Raw genomic sequence first — 24,530 nt, 5'->3', positions numbered from 1 at the left:
GAATAAAGTTCCTTATTTCTGAATTTAATATATCTGCAACAAGTGCTATAAACCTAGTTCAGAATGTTTGTATTCTTTATATACTGTTCAGCTGATATTTATCAGAGGGAACAAATAAGTAGGGGCTACTCAAAATAGGCAGGGTATCAGTATGAATAAATTATAATTATGTCTAATAATAGAAGGGGTGATGGGAAAAACTACTATGTTACTAACAGAACTCTTCAAGTCTATCATTCTTATCTTGTGTAGAGGTAAGCAGCTACATGTACTAAAAAAATTTCAATAAGACAGCTCATGATGAACTCGAGTCAACCTGGAAAAGTTAAATTGCATTAATTACACCAATTTAAAGAAGATAATGCAATATGAAACATTCTTGGAACAATTTCCAACCAGAATGATTAAAATAAAATATTTTGATATATAAAAGGATAAATTATAATTTTATTTTGGAAAATTAGTTTGTGTATAAACCTACATTCCCCAAAGATATTTGGTAAATGAGGCAATACTTCACTGAGTAGGAAATAATGATTATAGAGAGATTTCAGAGGGACTAGCCTATTGCATATGAGAAAGCAAAAGCATTCAGCAATTAGGTTATTAAAATTGGGAGAAAATGTACAGGTCAGTTACACCTTAAAAGAAAGAGAAAGGAAAAAAAAAACAAGAAAAATAAACAGACTGGAATGGTTTGCTTTACCTCTAACCACTCTAGTGAAGAGAATCAAGAACTCAGTAGGAACATAAGCAAGGAGAATCAAAAGGTACTCCTGCAAGACTCTGCCTACTTTAGTGGCATTATAAAGAGAAAAACCAAGTGCAGGTAAGGTAATCAATAATTTAAGATAGTCATGCAATTGATTCTACCTTAGGGATATGTCTGGCAAAAATTTTGAGAAGTCTTTGTGACCTTGACCAACAATAAGTTGATTCACAGAGGAATCAATCTAACTTAGACAAAATGAGTTAAAAAGTGATACCTGATTGCCTCTCTCCCTTTCTCTCTCTACTTCAAAAACCAACATTCATAACAGTAAAAAGAACTGTTTAATAATCTTACTTCATATTTGACCAATGAATATTTCCTTCATTGTCAATCAACCAATTTATTGAGCACTTACTATGCCTGCATATTGATAGTGACTATTGAGGATCTAGAAACAGTGTATGGTGCAGCAGTTCTTATTCTCAAGGAGTTTATACTGATGCTGGGAGGGAGTACAGAGTAGTAGGGAGAGGGCTCACATGCTTCATTACCAGTTCGATTTTGTTCTTTTACAATTTTTCAGAATTTACAGAGACACAGAAGACAGGTTAATAATCACTCAGCTCAGAAAAGGCTCTGCTGTGACTTAAGGAAAAGTTATCAGTTCAGGTGACAGAGCTCAGAACAGACCTCAGAAGGATGAGGGTGTGAGGGCGGTTCCCTTTTTAAAAATATATATTTAATTATATTAACAGATTGTAAACTCCATCCCCTGAGGAGTAAGTGCTAGTGATACACATGAACATTGCTTATTGATTTTATTTCTTGATGAAGACATCAAAAAAAAAAAAAGTTAAAACTCCTGGCATTAGGCTGAGAAGGTGGCAAGAAAATAGACCTGGTATTTGTTGCCATGATAGTCTCTAATGGAAATACAGGGAGTCAATCCTCAGTTTATTTCAACACTGTAATCTTGGGTAGAAGCGGACTCTATAGAAAGGAAAGGTAGTCTTACAGTAAGGGAAGCGCTAGTGATTTGCAGATAAATAATCCGGTAAGAGTGTTGTAAGGGAGACATTTAATAGGGCAAAATACTAAGCTTTACTCTAAACAAATGGTCTAATGATTTGCCAGACACAAAAAAGCGTATTTATTGTTAATTGATAACAACTGCATGGTAACATTTTCTCCCCAGCTCACATAAGGTAACCCAAAATAGATTTCCCTAAGAATTTATATACTTACTAATAGAGTCTCTGTTTCTCTTATGCTCAGATTTTTAAAGATTTTTATCATTTAATTGGTTATTCATATCTTCTTTTTCTAGAGTGTTTGAGAGAAACTCCCTCTCCTCACTGAAATTTGAGGATATTATTTGTCAGTGTTTTGCATGCATTGGGGAAAGGGTGGAATAATTGGCAAGTTAGTAAAACACATAATAATGCCTTCAACTCAGATTGCCTTTCATTTTAACTAACAATAGTGATTTTGCCCACTATGATGCTGTTCAAATCTGTTCTTGTACAGAAGTAAGTTTTAGAGGATGAGAGAAAAATCACTTAATTGCTGCAGAATTAAGAAGGGCTTTCATGTTAATTCATTTTCATTAAAGTCCTTAAATTATAGTATCAGTCTCTCTGAAGCTATGACAAATCAACAATCAGACTTAAAACTGAACCACTGCCTAATTAAACTTTATCATTCATTGTCTTGCTTTATCATATAAAACAATTTACTCTATTATGACTATGTATCAGCTCTACAAACAGGCATAGGCTATTTATTCAGAGATCACAATATCATAAAATGCATTTGTCTCTGACAGACATAAGATTCTTATTTTACTATTGAATTAAGATCTGAGGAATAAATGATAAAAGATCCATTGGCATGGAAAGTGATACATTTACCCATGGGTTGCTGCATGTAAATTTGGTAACAGAAAGACTTAAGAGAGGAAGGGTGATTTACATGCAGCATGAATGTTTCTTTATTGTCTCTCATCTCTCTCTGTCTCTTTCTCTCTATGTACCTATATATCTTAGGTAATTGTATATTGGGTAGTATTAGTGGATCCTTAGTGTGTACTCAATAACCAGAGGATGTGTATTTTTATTTTTTATTAGAAGCAAAAGGGAATATTTTAAAAATTGACAATATACTTGGCCACAACGTAAAAGTCAATAAATAATGAGATATCAGTAGCATCCAGACCATGTAGTCTGCAATATAGTTCAATAAAAATAAGGTGATGATTGAAAAAGCCCCAAATATATTAGAATACTAAAAGCAACTGAGTAAACCCTAAGAAAGGAGAAGGAACATAATAAAAATTGCTGCAGTAGGAAGTAAAAAGTAAAAACGATGGAAAATAAACAAACTAATAGAGAGCCTAACAAGCTTTATTAGAAAGATTAGTAAAGTAGAAAAACTTCTGGCAGGATGGATGATAGAAAAAGAAAAAACAGATGGCATGAGTAAACAACATCAGAAATAGAAAGGAAGAAATAGGCACAGATATGGCACAGATCTATAAAATGCATAAGAGAAGCCTATGAGCAATGCGTGACAATAAAATTAAATATCTAAATGATGGAATAGGTGATTTCCTAGGAAAGTATAACTTAAAAGATATATGACATAAAAGATATGAAGGTATAAGGATGGGAAAAAAAAAACTGTCATATGCAGAAAATATAACTTTATACATAGAAATTCAAAAGAATCTAGTGGTCATTATTCAGCACCATGGCTGAATATAAGATCAAGATATCAAAATTAGTAATGTTTCCATATAACATCAACTAAAATTTTAAAAAAGTACTTAAAAAATGAACACAATATAAAACGAATAAACTGCTTAGAAATAAATTTAATAAAATGTGTTCAAGTGTCTCTTGAAGGAAATCACAAAACCTTATTGGAAGATACAAAATTAGACCTAAATAAAGGTTAATAGCACATTCATAGATTAAACAATTCTCTTTGTGTAAAAGGGGTAAGGAATATTTCTCAGAATAAATGATATCTGAAATGTCTTTTAAAGGTGCCGAGGACTCTGGTTGAGGAGGTACAGCAGTGAGGAGGAAGGAATATTTTGGGCAGAGAAAATAGTATTGTTCCTTGTGTCACAAGTAACCACCTTATGCATTTGGGAACAATTTGGCATTACCTGAGAATGAAATGGAAGGGGATATGAGTTGGTTGGAGCTGTGGTTAGAGAGTTAGATGAAAGCTATTCATACAAATTGTGTGGATATCTTTTCGGTACACAATAGTTCACTTAAACAAAAAGCTTTTAATATAAAAGAGTATTTTTGAATTATGGAGGGAAAATGGTGAATCAGGATGTCAGGTGGCAGAAATGGATATGAAAAGTAAAGATTTGGGGCGACATGGACCATCAAGATCAGATTTAACCTCAGCCTCCAAGTGAATTAGTTTCATCATAAAAGGTCACTTATCAAATTCAAGGATATTTCAAGCAAATTTTTCCCTAGATTGACTAGTACTTGAGTGAGTCCCTGCCTCAGAATCAAACATTCTACTGTCGGTATCTAAATGCCAATACAGATTACATTCTCTCACACCTTGACTCCTCCACCAGGACTATTCCAACCTTTTCAATTGTGATGCTGACACTGCACTTATTTTTTCCTATCTACTCTTTCTTCCCTTGACAGATTCCCAAAGGATATATAATGTTCTTTAAGTAACTGACTAGGTCTCTGTCATAGAATTCAGGGACAGCTTTTGTAGGTATAATTTTGTTAAAGGACTGATATGTCAAAATCTTTTACTTTTCGCATAACTTCCATCAATGGCTGATATATCATCATGTTCATCAAACCTTTTGTACTATACTAATTTTGCAGATTGCTTCACTATGTCTAGCATGTATTTTTGCATAAATATTTCCAGAATATAGAGACCATAAGCACAGCAAAAACTTCCTAAACAATATTCACAAGGACTTCTAAGGATGCTCACACACTTCTTTCTGAATCAATGAAGTGTAACTTGCAATTCACTTCCTGGCAACAAAAACTTCTTGATGTACGAGGGCAACTAGGAGATTATTATAAAATAACATGTTTCTTAGGAGTTTTGTGTTTATATTTGGGGATGATTTTTTTCTAATCCTCTTGAAAGAAATAGATATTTATTTACTCAGACTACTCAGCTAAACCTGCCTGAAGGCCAAGGGATGTGTTATTTTGGGCCATATGATATCTCTCAGAATTGCAATTTGAAATTGATGTGTGAATGTATTTAAGTATATAAGCAATATAAGTACAGAAATATCTACCCACACAAATATGTGACCTATAAATCTATTCTTAAAAGAATAAAGGTAGACAATGTCATCTTTCAGTGGGCCTAAATCTAGCTGCCATTCTCTCTAAGTCAACACATGGTCCTTTTATAATTGTCTTCCTGAAAACCCTCTATGTGGTAAGTCAGGTTGGTGTAGAAAGATGTGTGTGTCCCTGTTTGCACTCTATTGTTTTCTTCAGATGAAATGTTCTCCTTTATTCAGATGTTACTGTGCCTCATGGACTTCCTCAAGCCATAGGCTTCATTGAACTATTCCCTAATAACAAAATAGTACTGAGGTATAATTGAGACTCAAAGAACTACATATATTTAATGTATACAACTTGATGACTTTGGATATATGCAAATACCAATGATACCATCATCACAAATAAGATAATAGACATATCTAGAACCACCTAGGGTTTCCTTCTGTCCCCCAACTATTTGTTTTTTTTGTGATAAGAACATTTAACATGAAATTTGCCCTCTTAACAAATTTTGAATTGCACAATATTGTATTGTTAAGTATAGGCATCATGTTATAAAATGGATCTCTATAACTTATTCATCCGGCATAAATGAAATTTTATACCCATTGAATAACCACCTCTATTTGTCCTGTCTGGGCTTAGGTATCATTTCTTAGGGCAAATTTCCCTAACCACACCAAATGGATTTATTCCACTACTGTACATGCCCATTCACATCCAATGTATCTTCACCCTAATTGTTTATTTAATCATCCATAATTACTTATTTACTGTCTAATGCATCCACTAGAATGTACGTTTCATGAGGGCAGAGACCTGTTTTGTTCATGCCTGTTCCTTTGGCACCAAACATATTGCCTGAAAAAACCAAAGTAACACACACATGCATACACACACACACACACACACACACACACACAAAGTTTAACCAACTTGCTTAATGATGGAGGGGTTATGTTTTACATCTTCATAGTGCCTAGACATAAACTTTTTTGATTAATCCTTGCTTTATTCTAATAAAATGAGGAGCTACATTCATATGGAAGGAAATCAAGATTTATGAATATCTGAGGACATGGGAGACTCCCACAAACATTTGAAGGAATATGTCATCAGCAAGAATATCAACATCAGCACCAGCATTTAACAACATCACCAAACATGTAAGTTTGGCCAAAAATATAACAAATACTACTGAGCACTTATTATTTTCCAGCTACTGCTCAAGACATTTGAGATAGATATATCAGTGACCAAAACAGAAAAATCCCCCCCGTCTAATAACAAAATTTACATTCTGAGGCAGGAAAAGATAGGCAATAACCATAATAAATAAGTAAATTCTACAATACTGAGAAGATGGTGAGTGCTATGGGGAAAATAGAGCAGAACAAGGGAAATTGAGAGTTCAATTCTAAATAGGGTGAACAGGTAGTTCTCATTGACTACACTGGAAAAAATTTTACTCTGATTATGAGGAAAATAAACAGTGTAAAGGTAGTAAAATGTTCTGTAAAAGATTAAATCAAATATCTGAATACAGAGAGGGAAAAAAGGCCTGAGTGAGTCAGAGACTTAATTAAGTGGAGGGGAGAGAGGTTTTCACTTTGATTTATAGTTTTTTTTTTGGTCTTAATAAAATTTATTGTTACTTCTTAATTTCTTTTTAATAAATGTTTTATTGATGTTTCACATGCATAGAAAAATACACACAAGCTATAAATATGTATCTTAATGGATACTGTATAATTTATTTTGTGATATCCATATCACAAAATAAAAAGAAAAGCAGACTAGAATTTTGCAACAAACATAGGGAACAACTACCTAAGCCAGAAAATTAAACATGACTAGCAACTGAGAATCCCTTTCAACTCCTTCCCAGGATAATTTGCTCCTACCTTTCCTGGGTAACTAATATTCTGAATCTCAAAAATATCTATATGATGCTTTGTAGGTTTCTATTTTGAGGACTTGTACTCTATTGATACATTAATTCTTGGATAATTGATATTTCTGATTTTATTTTAAGTAGCATAATATTTTCAAACTTTATTTTTGTAAACTCCTTTTTTTCTGATAAATGGAAATGCAATTGATTTTCCATATTATCTTATAGCTAACTACCTTGTAAATTTATTCATATATTAAAAGTTTATCTATAAATTAAAATTTTCTGTGAAAAATGAGAACCATTTCTTCCTTTCAAGTTCTTACATCTTTTTTCTTCTTGCCTTTTTCACAGCCTATATTGTCAAGTATAATGTTGAACAAAATTGATGATAGAGGGTATAATTATTTTGTTCCCAATATCAGAAGGGAATTGTCCAATAGGTCACCATTACAAAAGATTTATAGTTTAAGATGAGCTTTTCAACAAAATTAACTTCGAGTTACAGTAAAATCAAGTAAAAAGTGTTATATCACTTGTATATCATTTGCTAAGAGAAACCAAAGCATATTTTTAATTAAAAGTTCAAGTTATTTAGAGATAAGATGAGAATCTTACCATTTTTACTGATGTCGAGTTCTTTAAGATTAACTAAACTAGCAATAGTGGTTGGCAGATTTGAAAGATCATTATCAGGAATACTTAGTTTTCTTAGAGCTTGACAGTTGAACAATTGCTGTAAAAGAAAATAATGATTAATTAGATCTCAATCTGATTAAATCCTTTCATGCATAAACTCAGAAACAAAATTCAATTCACCATCTTTATAAATGGGGTAATAAAAGGGCCAGCTGCAGAAGTCTCACCTCCCACAGTCATACTCCTGATTCTTTTCAGACTGCTTCACATTCCATCTCCATGTTCATGCTTCACTATTCTCTGCTATCCAAGTTCAAAACGCAAGGTATTCTATTTTTTCCCCTTCTGTTTACTATTAATGTTAAATTTGCCCTTGATCCTACTGATTTTTTTCTTTCAAATACTTTCTGGAGTTGTCCCTTTCTTTCTATTCCCACAGCTACCAAGATAATCTCAATTCTCTTTCTCTGCAACCATGTAGTACTTCCATTTGATCGTGTTTCACAATTTTTAATATAACATCCAACAACTGCACTACAACTGAATACATGGGCTCACATTTCTTTTATGTCCCTCCACACTGCTTCACAAATACCTAGCAAATGAAATATTTAACTTTTGAAATTTGGTAAAAAAAAGAAAAAATAACTAGTGATTGGTTCATTTCTGTCATCAGTCCAAAGTACTACGTGGGGAAGAGTCAAGTGTTAAAGCGATAGTTCTCAAATCCAACATGATTCATTTCTGGGTTTTTTATTCTGTTCCATTGATTTATGTCAGCTTTTGTGCCAGTAGCATACTGTTTTGATGACTACAGCTTTGCAATATAACTTGAGGTCCAGATTGTGATGCCTCCACCTTTGCTTTTCTTTTTCAAGGTTGCTTTGGCTACTCAGGGTCTTTTGTGCTTCCATACAAATTTTAGGATTGTTTGTTCTAGCTCTGTGAAAAATGCTCTTGGTATTTTGATAGGGATTGCATGAAATGTGTAGATTGCTCTGGGTAGTATAGACATTTTAACAATATTTGTTTTTCCAATCCATGAACATAGAATATTTTTCCATTTCTTTGTGTCATCTTCAATTTCTTTCATCAGTGTTTTACAACTTCAGAGTAGAAATCCTTTACCTCTTTGGTTAGGTTTACTCCTAGGTTTCTTAACGGTTTTTGGTGCAGTTGTAAATGGGATTAATTCCTTGATTTCTCTTTCTACTGCTTCATGATTGGTGCATAGAAATGCAACAGATTTCTGTACATTGTTTTTGAATCCTGCGACTTTTCTGAATTTGTGTATCAGTTTGACAGATTTTTTGGTGGTGTCTTTTGGGTTTTCTATAATGGAAAAAGTCTCTTCAACAAATGGTGTTGGGAAAACTGGACAGCAACATGCAAAAAAATGAAACTGGACAACTTTCTTACATCATACCCAAAAGTAAATTCAAAATGGATGAAAGATCTAAATGTGAGACAGAAAACCATTAAAATCCTAGAGGAGAACACAGGCAATAACTTCTTTGACATCGGCCATAGCAACTTCTCATTAGATATGTCTCTTGAGGCAAGGGAAACAAAAGCAAAAATAAACTATTGAGATTTATCAAAATAAAAAGCTTTGTACACAAAACTATCAACAAAACTAAAGGCAACTTTCAGAATGGGAGAAGATATTTGCAAATTACATTGTTTGATAAAGGGTTAGTACTTATAAAACTCAACACCCAAAAACTAAATGATCTAGTTAAAAAATGGGCAGAAGACATGGATAGACATTTTTCCAAAGAAGACATACAGATCGCTAACAGACACATGAAAAGATGACCAACATCACTAATCATCAGGGAAATATAAATCAAAACTACAATGAAATATCACCTCATACCAGTCAGAATAGCTAACACAGGAAACAACAGGTGTTGGCAAGTGTGTGGAGAAAGAATAACCCTCTTGCACTATTGCTGGGAATGCCAACTGTGTAGCCACTCTGGAAAACAGTATGGCGGTTCCTCAAAATGTTAAAAATAGAACTACCCTAGGATCCAGCAATTCCACTACTAAGTATTTACCCAAATGATATAAAAATACTAATTTGAAGGGATATATGCAACCTGATGTTTGTAGCAGTATTATTAACAGTAGCCAAATTATGAAAAGAACCCAAATGTCCTTTGACTGAAGAATGGATAAAGAAGATGTAGTATATATACACAATGGAATATTACTCAGCTGTCAAAAAGAATGAAATCCTGCCATTTGTAAATGACGTGGATGGAGCTAGAGACTATTGTGTTAAGTTAAATAAGTCAGTCAGAGAGAGATAAATACCATATGATTTCACTAATATGTGGAACTTAAGAAACAAAACAAATGGACATAGTGGGGGAAAATAAAAGAGAGAGGGAAACCAAGAAATAGACTCTTAACTATAGAGAACAAACTGATGGTTACTGGAAAGGAGGTGGGTGGAAGGATGGGTTAAATGGGTGATGGGTATTAAGGAAGGCACTTGTGATGAGTACTGGGTGTTGTATGTAAGTGATAAATCACTAAATTCTATACCTGAAACTAATTTACATTGTATGTTAACTAACTGGAATTTAAATACAAACTTGGAAAAAATGAAATTAAAGAAAAAGAATTGATAGAGATCCCTATATTCTTCTCCAATTTTATTTTATTTTTTTAAAGACTTTACTTATTTGAGAGAGAGAGAGTGCAAGCATGAGTTGGGGGGAAGGCATAGGGAGAGGGACAAATAGATTCTGAGCAGGGAGCCTGACACAGGACTTGATCCCAGGACCCTGAGATCATGACCTGAGCCCAAGGCAGACACTTAACTGACTGAGCCACCCAGGTGCCCCAATTCTTCTCCAATTTTAAATGAAGCTATATCAGGAACAAAAGCTTTGGAAACTCCTGAACACCCTATTACATGGAGAATCTAAGACTCCTGTGGTATAGAGGCTAAGAGCATGGTGTTTGGAATCAGCTTGATGTGGGTTCAATTCTCATGCATCTAGTTACTAGCTGTGTGATCTTGGGCAAGTTACCTAATGCCTCTGAACTCTATGAATTTCCTCATTTGTAAAAATGGGAAAAATAACATTGCCTAACTCAAGGGTTGTTGAGATGATTAAATGAGTTACTATATTTCATTAGTTTTAAGTATTGAATTTTTTCACATATTAACATCTTTGATATTTGTAATGAATCTTATAATCAAGAGCAAGTTATAATTTTGGGAGTTCCTGGGTGGCTCAGGTGGTTGTGTCCAAATTTTGGTTTTGGCTCAGGTCATGGTCTCAGGGTTGTGAGATCAAGCCCAAAGTCAGGCTCTGTGCTCAGCACAGAGTCTGCTTGAGATTCTCTCTCTTCTGCCCCTGTCCCTGCTCACTTGCTTTCTCTCTCTCTCTAAATAAACAAATAAAATCTTCAAAAAAAAAAAAAAACAGGCTATAATTTTTAAGGAGTGTATCTTCCTTTGTGGTACAATAATGACATGTCTTATAATCAGTAACCTTGGAATTAATGAAATGAATCACTTGTAAAAGTGTAAAACTGTGTTTGGCACATAGTAAGAGCTAATAACTGCTGGCCATTCTGAATATTTGTATACACAGATACAGAGGCACACTTACATAGTAATCTATTTCTTATTTTTCTTTTTTTAAAAAATATTTCATTTATTTTTTTGACACAGAGAGAGAGCACAAGCAGGGGGAGCAGCAGCGGAAGAGGGAGAAGCAGGCTTCTCCCTGAGCAGAGAGCCTGATACAGGTCTCGATTCCAGGACCCTGGGATCATGACCTGAGCTGAAGGCAGACCCTTAACCAACTGAGCCACCCAAGCGCCCCGTATCTTATTTTTCTAGATCATGAGGTCTTCGAAGGTGGGAGTCATGTCTAGTTCATCTTGATATCAACTTGTTTCACCTTTGTACATGCCAAAGTGGCTAGCACCATGTCTTACATAGTGTATGCTGCATAAATATCTTTGAAAGTACACTTAGATAAGTCAAGGGAAGATGAGGACAGAGATAAATTCCAGCTGAGAGTGGTACTTCACTGAACTGGAAGTTTCAGATAGGTAAACAATCTCGGTGGAATCTAAATTTCATAAACAAAGCAGTGAATTTTGAATATGAGTCATGATGTCTACAATTGGCAAAGAAATTAAGAAGGCATTTTAATGATTCTTTCAAGATTCAAGTTTTGAATGAAAATGAAATAAAATGATTATGAACTAGCTGTGATTCTTTCGTATAGTATAAAACAGCAAATATAATTAATAGCTAATTAGAGTAAGACTGTTAATGGTAATGGTTATCCTGTCTTTCATCAAATTCAATGATATTTCACATTTCAAAAACATTAAAACTGTTTTGAGGCTTAATATATTTTTGCACTGAAGTGTTCTCTTTCTTGTGCGAAAGGAAACAATTTAACTCTGACAGAAATTGGTTTGAGAAGAGTATGCAATTTAAATCACTGACTCCAGAAAGCCATGGTTAGATATTTTCTAAGGAGCTGACAGACAAGATAAAGGCCTGAGTGTGGAAAATAAAACATATTTAGACCCAAAAATGTATATTCTAAGAGGTATATTATTCATTTATTCATGGAAAACCATGAATTGATATTTGCTACAAACGAGATACTATGCTAAGTGCAAGGGACACAAAGTGACTAAGACACAGCAACTGAGCTCAGATTGCTTACAGTTTAATATTTACACAATAAATTAATTAAATGTGAAAAAAATACTGTGTGAAGATAAATATCAGGTGTTATGTAAACACAGAAGTAGGATATCTGCACCAAATTATGTTGATGATAGTGGTGGGGTGGATTCATGAAAGTATACCTGGAAAGGGTGATGAAAAAATGGATCACCCAAGACCTGGCACAAGTTAGGTAGATGAAGGCTAAAGAGCGATAACATTATAACATTCTGTAGCATCTAGAGATACTCCCAACTCAAAGAATGTGTAACCTAATCTAGTTTCAGATGATTTGTTTTAAAGCATGAGGAGACTTGGATCTTGGAGTGAATGCTTTGAGTCTGCATTTACATGCATTTAAAATATATTTAGTGAATACCTAGTATATGCTATGGTCCATGTTCAGCATTGAAACTAAAGGCATGAAAAGAGGGGCACCTGGGTAGCCCTAGCATCTGACTCTTGATTTGGGCTCCTGTCATGATCTCAGGGTCATGGGATCAAGTGCCTGTGTGGGGCTCTGCTCTCAGCAAGGAGTCTACTTGAGATTCTCTCTCTCTCCCTCTCCCTCTGCCCCCCCCACCCATGTGTGCTCTCTCTCTCTTTAAAATTAATAAATAAATCTTTTTTAAAAAGGCATGAAATGATACTGTCAGTTTCTGTTTTTAGCAGTATGGTGGACTAAATATTCAAAGAACATTTTAGTTCAGCAAAGCTACACACACACACACACACACACACACTTTTAATGCATAAGTAAGCTCTACCTGTAAAGTACAAAATCCCTCAAATTCCAGAATAACAAGAAAATAATATACAATGTGTTAAGTAGGTCTACATTTAACTTTTGCTCTGGTGATATCTGTTGGTCTACGGTGCCTGAAGTCTTAGATATTTTTGCAAACAAAGGGATGGAAAACTGCTTGGGGTCTGAACAGAGTGGGAGATTAGCTTATAGACCACTATAGTTAGAGTTGGGGTTTCCTAAGGGTGATAGCCTCTGTGCATGAACTAGAAAAAACTGAGTTCTTCAAAGAGGGTCAGTGGGGAAGGCATGCCTTTTTCAGTTTTGACTCTGAGTTAAGTGAGAAGAAAGAAAAGAAAAAGAAGGAGGGAAGGGGAGAGAAAGAAAGAAAGAGAAAGAAAGAAAGTAAGAAGGAAGGAAGAAGGAAGGAAGGGAGAAGGAAGGAAGAAGGAAGAAGGAAGGAAGGAAGGAAAGAAGGAAAAGCAGGGAGAAAGAGGAGGGAAAGAAAAAAAACAAGAAAGATAAAGAAGAAACAAATAAGGAAAGGAAGGGAAAGAAGGAAGGCCAGCAGGAAGAAAAGAATGAAGGGAGGGAGGAAAAAAAGGAAAACGGTACAAAAAAAGAAAGGAAGAAATAAAAACAGAAAGAAAAATGAAAATTAGCCCTCTAGGGCTTACCAACCACAGCCTATCTTCCCCTGAATTAGGGTCTGGGATTCACAGTATCTATAAGCCTCCCTAAAACCCAATCCAGAGTTACAGGTTGTCTTAGATTACTATTGCCCCCAAATGCCTGGTAAAAGTAAATACAAATCTCCTCTGAAAGAATACACCTTAAATTCAGACCTCAGTGAATTCCCAAAGATAAAGTTCTAAGAAATATGGGATCACTTTTTAAAAAAATCACTGAATATAAAATTAAATAATCAACTGAATGAGATGATGCAGAAAAACAAATAATCTTGCTTCTAAATAATGCAGATATTAGAATTATAAAATAAAATGCAATTTATATGCATTTAATAGGTTTAAAGAAATAAAAGCGTGATTTGAAAGCATGATGATAAAAGAGATTATCACAGAGAGCTCACAGATCAGAAGAATAAACATTGCTGGAGAAAGTATTAGTGAATAGATGTTAAGAAGAAATTAACTGAATGAAAAACAAGGGGATGGAAAGTAGAAAAGACTGGTTAAATGACATGAAGAACACAGTAAGACAGCTTTTAAAATTTAATTAAATTTATTAGAGAAAAAGATGAGGTGCCTGAGTTGAGAGAAGCTAATCTTCAGATTAAGGAAGCTCAAAAAATTCTAAACAAATTAAATGAAAAATAACCTACATCTAGACTTACATGAATTTGCAGAGTATCAAAGGCAGTAGATGTTAAAATTAGCAAAGAGAGATTACCTTCTAAAGATCAAGGGTGAGAAAGACAGAAGACTTAACAATTAAAGCAATGACTCATTAGATATTATTACTAAAATACTAAGAGTAAATAATATAATATTTACAGCTATTTTTTAGAAAAAGGGCAAAATAACAGCATTTTTAGATAAAGACAAACTGAGTGTACTACCAAGACACTTTGACTAAAACAACTGTCAAAAGATATCTTTTTTTTTTTAAGATTTATTTATTTACTAGAGAGAGAGGGCAAGAGCGTACAAGAGTGAGAGAAGGGCAGAGAGGGAAAGGGAGAGAATCTCAAGCAGACTCCCTGCTGAGTGCAGAGCCTGAGCACGGGGCTTGCCTGAGCCAAAATCAAGAATAGGATGTTCAGCTGACTGAGCCACCCAGGCACCCCTCAAAAGAGATCTTTTAGGAAAAAGGCAAAGAACTCTAGCAGACAGGTCTGACTTGCAAGAAGTAATAGCATTAAAATTTTTAAAATTAAACAGAACATGTGGTTAAATCTAAACAATCATTAGCTATATAAAATAATGACAAAATTTCTAATTATAAGATTAAAAAAATCAATGTAGGTCAAAACAGTTTGGTAGTGACATAAAAATAGACATATAGATCAATAGAACAGAACTGAGAGCCCAGAAATAAACCCACTCATACACATTCAATGCATATTTGACAAGGGAGCCAAAAAAAAATGAAAGGATAGTCTCCTCAGTAAATAGTGATGAGAAAACTGAATAATCACATGCAGAAGAATGAAATTGGACCCCTATCTTATACCACTTACAAAACTTAATTCAAAGTGGATTAAACACTTAAATGTAAGGTATGAAACTGTAGGACTACTAAGAGAAAACATAGGTAAAAAGCTCTTTGACATTTGTTTTGGCAAAGATTTTTGGGACATGATATCAAAAGTACAAACAACAAAAGCAAAAATAAACAAGTGAGACTACATCACACTAAAAAGTTTGTGCACAGAAAAAGAAATGATCTGCAAAATGCAAAGGTAACCTGTGGAATGAGAAAATATTTGCAAACCATTTATCTAATAAGGGGTTAATACCTAAAATGTATAAGGAACTCATAACTCAATAGTAAGCAAAACAATACAGAACAAAAAACAACCTGATTAAAAAATGGACAAAGGACTTGAATAGACACTTCCAAAGAAAACATATAAATGGTCAACAGGTACATGAAAATATGCTCAATATCACTAATCATCAGGAAATGCAAATTAAAACGACAATGACACATCACCTCACACCTGTTAGAATGGCTATTACCAAAAAAAAAAAGAAACAAGTGTTGGCGAGGATGTGGAGAAAAGGGAACCCTATGCACTATTGGTGGAAATGTAAACTGGTGCAGTCACTATGAAAAACAGTATGGAGGTTCCTCAGGAAATTAAAAGTAGAACTACCATATGATTTAGCAATCCCACTTCTGGGTATATACACAAAGTAAATGAAAACACTTATTTCAAAGAGATATCTCCACCTGCATGTTCACTGTAGCATTATTTGCGATAGCCAAGACATAAGAAACAACCTAAGTGTCCATCAACAGATGAATGAATAAAGGTATGGTGTATATAACTTTATATACAATGGAACGTTATTCAGTTATAAAAAGAAGGAAATCCTGCCTTTTGTGAGAATATGGATGGACCTCGAGGGCATTATGCTAGGTGAAATAAGTCAAAGAGAGAAAGACAAATACTGTATGATCTCAATTATACGTGAAATCTAAAGAAGTTGAACTCAGAGAAATAGAGAGTAGAATGGTGGCTGTCAGGTACTTTGGGATGGGAGAAATGGGAAGATGTTGGTTAAAGGGTACGAATTCCCAGTTATAAGATAAATAAGATCTGAAGATCTCATGCACAGCATGGTGACTATTATTTTAAATACTGTATTATATACTTTGAAGTTTTAAAGATGGTAGATCTTAAATGTTATTATCATACATACACACAAATCCTAATTATGTGAAGGGATGGAGATGTGGTACCTTACTGATACCTTATTACCTTATTGTGGTAGCTATTTTGCAATATATACATGTATTTAATCATCACACTGTATACTTTAAATTTGCATATGTTATATGTCAATAATAGCTCAATAAAGCTTGGTAGAACTAAAAATCTGAACAGCAGAGACATATGTATCAGGGAAAAGATAATTAGATTAAAACAGTCTTAGATGGGACACCTGGGTGGTGCAGTCAGTTAAGCCTCCAACTCTTGGTTTCAGCTCAAGTTGTGATCTCAGGGTCACGACCTCAGGGTCATGAGATCCAGCGCCTTGTGGGCCTCTGCATTCAGCAAGGAGTCTCCTTGGGTTTCTCTCTCCCTCTCCCTTTGTCCCTTCCCTGCTCCCCCTCTCAAATAAATAAACAAATCTTAAAAATAAATAAAATAAAACAGTCTCAGATATTTGCTTTGTGAGAAGGATACAGATAGTGATTAACTTTAGATTAACTTCTAGGATAACAACTAAAGAAATAGCATTAAGGTATAAAATTTCCTGCAGGGTAGAAGCAGAATAAATGGAATAAAACAAAAAGAAAAATATATCTTTAATAAATATAATGGAAAACAAGTAAATACTTAAAAGAAGCAATATAGGGGCGCCTGGGTGGCTAGTTGGTTGAGTGACTGCCTTCAGCTCAGGTCATGATCCCGAGGTCATGGGATCAAGCCCCGCATCCGGCTCCCTGCTCGGCGGGAAGCCTGCTTCTTCCTCTCCCACTTCCCCTGCTTGTGTTCCCTCTCTCGCTGTCTCTCTCTCTCTCTCTGTCAATTAAATAAATAGATAAAATCTTTAAAAAAAAAGCAATATAGATAAAAATGAAGACTAGCATGGAATAAATTAATGCAAATATATCAAGAGTTGCCATCAATAAATATGGATTAATTTCTCCAATTACAAAACAAAAACTATCAGGGCAGATTAAAATAAAAGATAATAAAGCTATATCTTATTACTAGTGATCCACTGAAAACTTGATGGAAAAATGATAACATTGGCAAAATTAGCCAAAATAATGTTTATGCAACAATACTGATTTAAAGCAAAATATATTAGTAGAGAGTGGCCGTATGTTGTTTTTTTTTTTTAAAGATTTTATTTATTTATTTGACAGAGAGAGCAAGAGAGCACAAGCAGGGGGAAACAGTAGAGTGAGAGGGAGAAGCAGGCTCCCCACCAAGCAGGGAGCTTGTTGCGGGGCTCAATCCCAGGACCCTGGGATCATGACCTGAGCAGAAGGCAGATGCGTAACCATATGAGCCACCCAGGTGCCCCAAGAGAGTGGCCATATGTTAAAAAACACTAGTTCACCAAGAATATATAAATCTAAACTTGTATGCACCTACTATCATTATCTTTAAAACATTTAAAGAAAAATTTGTCTTATCTACAAGGAGGTAACATCATATAACATGGTATTTTGACAAATATCTCTCAAAAATTGATCAAAAACAGACAAAAAGAAAAGCTGTAAAATTGATGGCCACTAGATTGTCCTGCTGGACACATAGAGAGTACTGAACTCAACCATATATAGTATTTTCTTAAAAAGTGCTTATGAAAAACTTGCAATTAACCATACATTAGACATAAAGAAAGTCTCAACAAACTTCAAAGAACTTGTAACAAAAAGACCAAATTCTTGGACCATAATGCAAGTTATAAATTACTCACCAAAAGATAACTTTAAAAGCTTGGTAGAAATTTAAATTTAATAACTCAAGGGTCAGAGGAGAAATCATATTGGAAATTATAAAATACAAGTAAGTGATAATAAAATATTGGGTGTTAAAAATGGCAGGAGATAGCTCAAGTAATTGGGAGTGATTTGTCACCTTAAAGGCTTACATTAGAAAAAAATAGGAGGCTGACATGAATGAGTTAAGCATGCAGTTTAAGAAGAGAGAAAAATGGTAACAGAATGAAGAAAGTAAACGAAGATAAAGGAAAGAGTTCTTCACAACTCATTAGTCTATGAAGGAAGAAGGACAGATATTCTGAAACAACCAGACTGGGAACACTTTAAGCTAAAGAACCATGTCTTTTGTGAGTCATTATATGCATCTTATGATTGTTTTGTCTTTTTAAATTTTTTATTGTGAAATGTGAATACACAACAGTATATATAATACATATGTTCTTTTAAAATTACTATGATAAAACAAAAGACCCCTATTCCTCAATCAAGTTTAACAAAGCTACTTTATGCCCCTCCCAGTCATGTCTTTTGTTCCTACCTGACCCATCTTGAGGGGACCAACTTCTCGAATTTTATTTTACTCATTCCCTCACTTTTATTTATACTTTTACCACAGGTCTACTAATCCTAAAATATATATTGTTAAGATTTGTTTGTTTATATGAATGGAATAATACTGTATGCTTTCTTCTACAACTTGCCTTCTCATTCAATATTATGTTATCAACATTATTCCATGTTGATGTATATAATCTCTTTATTCACTTTTACCACTTTGTGCTTCACAGAACACAATTGTCTTATATAATCTACTGTTGATAGACTTTTGGGTTTTTTCCATTTTTTTCTAATATAAGCAATGCTGCTAAGAATATTTTTATATATGTCTGCTAATGCACATGTACAGAAGTTTCTCTAAGGAGGTAGGCATATGCTCAAATTTCCTAAGTAATAGAATTTTTTTTCCAATGTAGCTGTAAGAATTTAAATTTCCACTAACAAAGATAAGAATTCTTATTTCTTCATACTATTTCCAAAATTTGGTATTGTAAGACTATTTAATTTTTTCCCAATCTGTGGTGTGTACCATGGTAACACATTTTACCTAATAATTAATAAAATTAAACATATTTTCTTGTTTTATTCATTTGAAAGACTTCATCACATATTCTGGATACTGATTCTTTGCCAGTTCTCTCAATATATGGCTCATCTTTCCATTCTTTTATGGTATCTTTTGATAAAAAGGCATTTACAGTAGTCAAATTTATCTCTCAGTTTTAGTAGCTACAGATGGCCTCCTATTTTTTTTCTCCTAAAAGTTTTAATGCTTTGACTTGATTCATTTGGAGTTTATTTTTGAGAATGATGTTTGAAGTAAGGATCCATTCTTTTCCCTTTATAGCTGACCAGTTATTCTAGCACCATTTTAAAAATAGTCCATTATTTTTCCACTGATTTACAAGACAAGGTCTGTTGTATATCTGATTTCCACATAAATATGTGTTAGTCCCTGGACTTTCTATTTCTAGTATATGGGTCTTTTTGTCTATCTGTCATTCTAATTGGCTCCTCCGAATTCTATGACTGTGATTTGAGTTTGTGCTAGAGAATAACAAGGGAAAAATATGAGATAATGCCTTAAGAAGGAAGAAACCATTCATCCAGGCTTTGAGAAAGGGATAGTTCTGTGAGCGGAAGCTGGGCCGGGGAGGTAGGGACAGACTGGGAGGAGTAGAGCAGTTCGGGAAGTTGTACTAGAAGGAAAGGCCCAGAAACATATTAGGAATGGCAAAAAATTAAAAGCAGCTACATTCTAAACTTTGTGGAAGGGAACAGAAAACAAAAGATTTTAGACAAAATGTGAAAGGGTCTAGGAGTCAAGGCTTTATCCTACAGGAAGTGCTCCAGTGGTAATCTTTAATCATTTGAGTCAACTTTACAGTTGCTATCTCCAGTTGCTACACACACACACACACACACACACACACACACACACACTCTCTCTCTTTCTCTCTCTTCTGCATCCAATTTCAAGAACTTGCAAATCACCAGAAGCCCATGCTTGGATATGTGGAGCAGGTTAAGGACCTTGTAATAGGTCATAACATGCCATTTCTAAAAAAGCAGAGGTAATCGGGTCCATCTCCTGCTTAGACATTTTCATTGTCATTCTGCTTTCTTCAGGACAAAGCCCCAAATCCCTAATGTGCCTTTCAATGCCCTTCACCTCTCCAGTTTCTCTTCTGGTCATTCTCCAGTTCCCTGTCTCTTCCTCACACCTTCCCCTCTACTGGCCTGCATTACATCTCCTGCCACACTCAGCAACTTCAGTTTCTGTACCCACCATACTCTGCCTTGCTTTTGCAAAGTCAGGTCTTCAGCTGAAGCTTTTCTCCATCCCATGCCATCCCCCTCCCCTCCACCCCATCTCCAAGATGAGGCCTTCCCATCTTTCAGGTCACAGCTCAAGACCAGTTGACTTGCTCCCCTTGTGTACTTTCATAACATTCTGTTACTTATCCTTATTGAAGCCTGGATGTCAGTGTTTCAGGATTGTTAGACTGTAAGGTTCTCCAGTTCCAGCAGCATCTACAAGGTATCATGCAATGCCTGACACATTGTACTCTCTCCCTCCGTAAATCCCTTGTTCTTTCATGAATATTCTAATGCAGGGGAGTTGCAAATAACAAGATAGGTCAGGACCATTTCCTGAGCACCTATTATATAGGTGCAAGCCACTAAACTAGATTTTAAAATCTATCATCTCTACTTCTTACAACAATGTTGCAAGCAAAGTATTATTATCCCGACTTTGCAGATGCGAAAATTCAGGAGGCTAACTTTTACAATATCATAAACCTAGGAAGTGTCATGAGCCGGCAGTCAAATTCAGTTCTGTCTGGTATAAAACCATTTCTACTGCAGTGCCCTGCTCCCTCTGCACCATCAGATCTGTGTTTTGGAAAGATAACAGTGACAAGTGACAACGTGGTTGGCAGCTGCCTAGGAGGGGAGAGTGAATGAGACAGTGGGAATCTTGAGCCCATCATAATGGTCCTAGGAGGATTTAGGGAAGAAAACTCAGATTCAATGACTATTTTTGACAGCAAGGACCTAAATGAGAGTAAATGTGAGTATATGTTATAGCACTTTGCTATCCCTGAAATGCTATATAAAAGCAAACTATTATAATTTGGATTAGCATTTTATTACCACCTTTGTACTCAGGCTTGGAAAATTAAGGACACAATAAAAATGTCATAATGTGAATGCCTATATCTGCAAACATGGTTCCTTAGAAAAAATAAGATATAAGATGTTTATTTTTCCACCGCAAACAAAAAAATATTAGTTGCTTGTGAGTTAAAAAAAATAAACACTTTTCCTGAAAAGTCTCATATAAGATCATAAATATTCAATGAGAGGGTTATTGACGCCATATGCTGGCACAAGTGGATTCCAACAGGGCAAAGGACTGTCTAATGAATTGGCATTGCTGAATGGCTGATTTCTTAGAAGTTCTTCCTCTGAATCCCTTTAAAAGTGTTCAGGCTATGTAGTGTTTCCAAGTTCTTTTGAAAGCTGTTTCAAAAAAAATTATGCACATTAAAATAAAATGTTTTAAAATTCTTCAGTTCAATACAAATGTTAATTATCTTTAGTTAGAAAAGAGTCAACTCAAGAATAATAGAGTAAAAAATGGTTTATATAGGTACTTGATGAAAGGGTAAGCTTCTAATTATGACATTCATTTGCTTCCTTTTTTTCCTTCCTCTCTCCCTTCCCTCCTCTTTCCCTTCCTCCTTCTCCTTCTTCCCTACTTCTTCCCTTCCCTCCTCATTTCCCTTCCTTCCTGAGTGCCAGCATTCAGTAAGCACCTCCTGAACATCTACTCAGTAGACAGAGACAGTGCCAGGACCCAAAGATAAAGAACAAAGTATCCGCTTCCTCAAGGATACAGAGAGCTAGTGGTTATAAATACAGAAAAAAATATAATGCAATCTAATAAATATTAGAATGAAGAGAGGGGCTTTGCAAAGTGCATTTTACTCCAAAAGAAACATTTCTAGACCTTGCCTTTAACCTAGAGAATTTGGATGTGTGGATTTGCATGCCTTTCAAACTAGTCTACACTGTTCCCTCACAATTAACATCCACTCCTTAAATGTTCATAGGTGGGGGAAGTGACTGACTCAGATTGTTATTTTTGAGAAACAACTGGCATCTGTAACCAGAAGCAGACAGGTGGGTGATCAGAAAACAGGTGAAAAATAATGAGAGTCTTAGTTAAGGCACTGTTAGGAGGGGTGAGGAGAGAGACGAGTCGGAAGGAGAAACCTTTCAGATTTGGCACCAGTAATACACAAGCAGTCAGAAAAGGGAGGGTTCTAGAGGGGAGGGGGTGGGGGGATGGGTTGGCCTAGTGATGGGTATTAAGGAGGGCACGTTCTGCATGGAGCACTGGTGTTATGTGCAAACAATGAATCGTGGAACACTACATCAAAAACTAATGATGTAATGTATGGTGATTAACATAACATAATAATAAAAGAAAAAAAAAGAAAAGGGAGGGTCTGTGCAGTAGTGGAGCCCTAGGTTGATTAGGTTGATGTGGAAGGTGTGGGGCTGGGCAGTGCTGAGAGCATCAAATAAGACTGCAGCTGTAAGCTAAAGGGAACACTTCAAATCCCTTCTAGGGCATTTTAGCAGTATTGAATGCGCATCACAGAAGAGCTCTTTTCTTCCTCACACAAAGATGGCAACTACAATAAATACCTAAACATTTTATCCCAGAAAACAGTAAATATCACTGCTGTTGCTTTTGAAATACAGATCTTTTCAGCAACAATTTGCACAAGGGTTTTGTTGAATCATTTCTCCCTTTAGAATAGCAAATTTATTTTAGCATTTGTCATTGCCTTAGAAGGAAGGAAATATATATCTGTTTTATTGGAATAACAGCTGTCAGTTCAAATATACAAGGCATAGCAACCTTGCCAGATGCATTCTACTTGAGAAAAATATGCATTTAAAAGTTTTTAAATGAAAATGGTTTCTAAATTATAAGACCCTAATTACTTCACTTGGTAGCAAGCTAATAACACCAAAACAGAAATAGGAAAAAAGTGAAAGCTGAATATAAAAGTAGCACTTTAAATAGTTTTAATTTTGACCCATCTTAATTGCTGCTAGGCATTTGGGCCAAATTCCTGATATCTTTATAATACTTAAGACACTGATGGGGTGCCTGGGTGGCTCAGTTGGTTGGGCGACTGCTTTTGGCTCAGGTCATGATCCTGGAGTCCTGGCATTGAGTCCCGCATGGGGACCCTCTGACTCTCCCCCCTCTCATGTACTCTCTCTCTCTCTCTCTCTCTCTCTCTCTCTCTCCCCCCCAAGTAGATAGATAAAATCTTAAAAAAAAAAAAGACAAGTGATGTCTGTGTGTACATGTACATGTGTGTGTTTGTGTGTGTATGTGTGCCCATGTACCTTGGGGGTTTTCTTTAGTTGCCTTTTTAGTAATTACTAGTTGGTAAAAAAAAATCTGGCTAATTGAAATTTATAAAAATATTGGCTTTGTCTATAGAGAAAATAATCAATATGGTGTGTGAGCAATTGGGTTGAATGGCATTCATTTAGACTTTCGTATACACACACAAGGTTGTTGTCTATCTATGCTTTAATCAGTTGTAGGTAACTGAAAATCCAACCTGTGCTGGCTAGCCCTGCCCAGGTCAGTTAATCAGACAAAAGATGATATAGTTGGAGTCTCTTTTCCACTTATACTGATAGTGGAATGATTATAAACTTTGGAATCAAACAAACCTAGATTTGAATTCTGACTCCACCCTAACTGGCCACATACTGTTGAGCAAGTTATATACATTTTCTCTAGGGCTCAATTTAGCATTTAAAAAGCCCAGTTGCATTGTGTTCTAGTCTTAACCTTTAACAATGCACTTCTGCCAAGCAGAATTCCCTGACCCCAGTCCCACAGCAAAGCATGATTAGTTGTCTCTCTACTGTGGTTTCATATAATCTGTGTAATCGTTCTACAGTCTGCTTTTACAGAATCATATTATAATTATTTATGCAACAAATATTTAGTGAGACCTTAACTTTGGACCAAACAATGTGTTTCCTGTTGAAACAAAGATTAAATAGACGTCCCATATCCTCATGTCTTTCTTCTTCAACCCTATTTCCTTAGAATTCTGTAGGTATTCCATAAATATGTACTGAATGAATAATGATTGTAGGTTTGGTGAGTGCCACTTAGAACTGTGCATGTGGTAACATGGAGGCAAAGTGGAGAGTGCAATAAGTGCCCGTGAGGGAAGGCTGAGGGTGGTGGGAGG

General features: G+C 35.1%; 1 protein-coding gene across 2 annotated transcripts in view; it reads right to left on the bottom strand.

Moving 5' to 3' along the window:
- The window catches only part of LRRC7 (leucine rich repeat containing 7), a 939,042-nt gene that overhangs the window by 286,008 nt on the left and 628,504 nt on the right, over window positions 1-24,530 (bottom strand). For both annotated transcript variants that reach the window (XM_027572982.2, XM_027572991.2), the window contains one exon: window positions 7,532-7,649. In XM_027572982.2, the coding sequence (XP_027428783.1) occupies window positions 7,532-7,649 (118 nt within the window). The remainder of the gene's footprint in view (window positions 1-7,531; window positions 7,650-24,530) is intronic.

The sequence above is a fragment of the Zalophus californianus genome, chromosome 4 (assembly GCF_009762305.2).
Source record: "Zalophus californianus isolate mZalCal1 chromosome 4, mZalCal1.pri.v2, whole genome shotgun sequence".
Taxonomy (NCBI): Eukaryota; Metazoa; Chordata; class Mammalia; order Carnivora; family Otariidae; genus Zalophus; species Zalophus californianus.
This window is presented reverse-complemented; position numbering and strand designations above follow the sequence as displayed.